At 44.2% G+C, this 3285-nt stretch overlaps 1 protein-coding gene across 1 annotated transcript in view; it reads left to right on the plus strand.

The window, feature by feature from the left end:
* BRD3 (bromodomain containing 3) overlaps positions 1–1541 on the plus strand; it is a 17281-nt gene extending 15740 nt beyond the window's left edge. Inside the window, exons 10-11 of the mRNA XM_010144133.1 lie at positions 522–650; positions 1426–1541. Coding sequence (XP_010142435.1) covers positions 522–650; positions 1426–1541 — 245 coding nt within the window. The remainder of the gene's footprint in view (positions 1–521; positions 651–1425) is intronic.
* Positions 1542–3285: the final 1744 nt, after the last annotated feature.

A 3285-nucleotide genomic window follows, 5' to 3' on the forward strand; every position in this document is an offset into this window, starting at 1 on the left:
TCCTGCTGCTGTCTGCCAGCCTTTGCCTCAGTTGATTTTTCATTTATCCTTTTTGTTTTGTTTGATATTTAAGGCGACGTAAACCCCACCAGATTCTTGCAGTGAAGTATGTTAAGTTTTAATGGCAGATACTGACTTTGGACAACCTTTAATGGGACACTTTATTTTACAGGGCAGAAAACCCATGTAACAATTCTGTAATTACAAATGTGTAACTATTGACCATATAACTGGCTGGTAAGTAACCTGTAACCACAAGATTATTACATGGATGTTTCTATCTTCTAAAATACTTTCCAGAAATTATCTCTTAAAAAGCGCATGTAACAGGATGATGATGGTTCTAGACAACTTCATACATTGCCCCCTATCTGGGATGTGTTGTTGCTGTGTGGTCACTTATCTTAGCAGTGTCCCTGCCAAGTGGTTGCACAGATTTACGTGCCCTGTAAAATAATGATGTCTGCTCTTTTCCGCCTGCACCCATGCAGTCTCAGAAATTGTACGTTCCTCCTCCACAGCTGCGAGTGGAAAAAAGCAAGCAGCAAAGTCAAAAGAAGAGTTAGCTCAGGAAAAGAAGAAAGAACTAGAAAAACGATTACAGGACGTCAGTGGGCAGCTAAACAACAACAAGAAACCTGCAAAGAAAGGTAATGGCTTTGGTTTTAGTGTGCTAACGCCTGAAAAGTTGCGTGTGTAGATAGACTCACTGAGACAAAACTGCTGCCTTTGTAGCTTTGGGCTTGTCTCTGTGACAGTCACCCCACTTGGACACTAGTGTTGGGGCCCAGCGAGTTACTGCTGGGCACTGAGCTTCTGTGTGGATGCTGCTGTCTGTCCAGCTGGGAGCCCTCCTGGGTGGTAAAGGTGAGGTGTCCTGGAGGCGGTTCATCCTTCGGAGGGAGGAGGATCTTCTCCTCTGTGTTAGCCTGTGCAGCACTCGGCATGCACACCAGGACCACAGAGCATCTAACAGATGATTTTTCTCCATTTTCAAAAAGCCCAGGCCCCCACACAGTGCAGTTGTGTGAAAGATGGTACAGAAGGTGCTTCCAGTGCAAAATAAGCTGCTTGCAGCTTCGCACAAGTCAGGTGAGGTTTTCTTGGGTTCAGAAGTTGCAGTGAAGCACACAAGGCTGTGGATGCAGCTTGCCAGGTGCTCTGCACCGTCTCACCATGAGCACTGTAGGGCAGGCCGTGGTGGACACTGCCCTCCTGTAGGGCTTTTGTGTATGCAGATCCCAAACTTTCCTGGTCACCTGCAGCCTGGGAAACCTGGCTACACTGAGAGGACGGGCCTTGTTGCTGTGGGTAAATGAGCTGCTCAGGCAGAAGGAAGTTGTGAGTGAAGGATGAGGGCTGTGGGCAAACCTTCTCTATTTCAGTTCCTTGCAAGTAACCACACCTCTGCCCTCTTCCCCACAGAGAAATCCGGCTCTGCTCCCTCCGGAGGCCCTTCCCGGCTCAGCAGCAGCAGCTCCTCCGAGTCTGGGAGCAGCAGCTCCAGCGGCTCCAGCTCGGACAGCAGCGATTCGGAATGAGTTACGGACACTTACACAAAACGGACATCACCCTCACCAATGCTCTGCAGTGTTCCTTTCTCTTCTTAATATACTGCTCTTGTTCCATGGTGGTCAGGTTTTTTTTTCCCCTCTCTTTTTCTCTGACTTTTTTATTTTATTTTTTAATTCAGTGTTATAAAAGGTATCTTCCATTTTTTGGGGGGTCTCTCTTTTAATAGGTCAAAGATCTTTGTGTGTGTGCGTGTGTGTGACTAGACTTTATGACAAACAGTTCTCTTTGCATAAAGTCTCTAAAATACTTTTTAACCGAAGAAGATTGGTTGAAAATGGAAGAACTTTGAACTCTTAGCAGGAGATAAATACATAGACAGTTCTGCAAGGTTTGTAGTACATTTCCCTCCCGCCCCTTCCCTCTCCCCAGAATGTTCTCTTTTAATAAGCCTTCCTGGTTCACACAAGATAAAAATGATCTTTTTTAAAGAACTCTCTGTCAAATGGTACTGTACCTGGAAGATGTTAGCTTTCGAACTAGTTGGTGTCTTTGTTACTAGCACTAGTATTCTTAATCTCAAAGTCTACAGTGTGATGAAAACGTCAGATGCTGTCATCTTTTTACATAAAAACAACAAAAAACATCACCAAAAAAATTCTCATGTACTGTGGATTGCTAACATGCTTTTTTAATCTCAGTAGAGGCATAGGCACCTGTTCCAAAAGGTATTTAAGCATGAATTTAACTTTAAGCACATGAGCAATAGAAGTGTTTGCATTTCCACTTGTTTTTCCACTCAGTTTTCATTTCTCTTGGGGATGCATCGGGAGGAAGGGAGCAAGGGGCGCTCCGGTTTCTTGGGAACGTTACTTTTAACATCAAACAGGTAATTTCCAGGAAATGGACACTCTCTATGAAAGTTTTCATTTAATTGAAAACAGTTTTTGGCTGACAGTTCCTAGCCAGACCTCCACGAGTGATCCCTGCAGAGTGACCAAGGCCAGTCATGTGCTCCTCACTAGCCACATGCTGACATCTTTTCTCCATGACAAGCACCTCAGTCTGCACTTAAAATAAAGGAGCACTTGAGCTGAGGCTGAGCTGGCAGGGGCAGCGGAGAGGGATGTTGTGCATGTCTGGGTTGTCTTTTTTCTCTCTCCTTACCGTTTTCAGTAGTGAGCTCCTACAAAGGGCATGCTCCTTCTGTCACGCAGGGTGGCAGGCACTGAAATGGTTACCTCAATCAAAACAAAAAAGCGGGGAGGGAGGACAAAAAGAAGATAATTTTTTTAAGGCTTGCAATTTTTGGAGTGTCCAGCCTAATGTTTTGACCTGCACCACTGCGATAGACTCTGTTTTCCTGTCCCTGGTTTCATGTATATACAAATACTTTATTTATTAAACACCATTGGTCATCGAAAACTTAATAAAGCATAACAAAAGCAAAGCTGCGTTATGCAGAGTAGCAGAAATGCAGGCTTTGAACATGGGTTAACCAGACATAAGAAAACCAACAACAACAAAGCAAAGAAAAATCGGAGACTTTATTTAAATACACTGGACGACGTACCTACAGGTATTGCGGTCCAGTCTGTCATGTGTCTGGTGCTCTGTTGTGTTTGATGTGTTCATTCTTTAATTTGTTTTCTCCCTTTTTCACCCCAGCCCCTTTTTTTCCTGTTTTGTACAGGTAGATACAATTTCTTGATGCAGTATGTTATTTTCTCAGTTGCTTCCAGAGGTCTTTCCCCACCCCCCACCTTTTTTTTT

Source organism: Buceros rhinoceros, unplaced genomic scaffold (genome assembly GCF_000710305.1).
Source record: "Buceros rhinoceros silvestris isolate BGI_N320 unplaced genomic scaffold, ASM71030v1 scaffold16579, whole genome shotgun sequence".
In the NCBI taxonomy this organism is placed as follows: Eukaryota; Metazoa; Chordata; class Aves; order Bucerotiformes; family Bucerotidae; genus Buceros; species Buceros rhinoceros.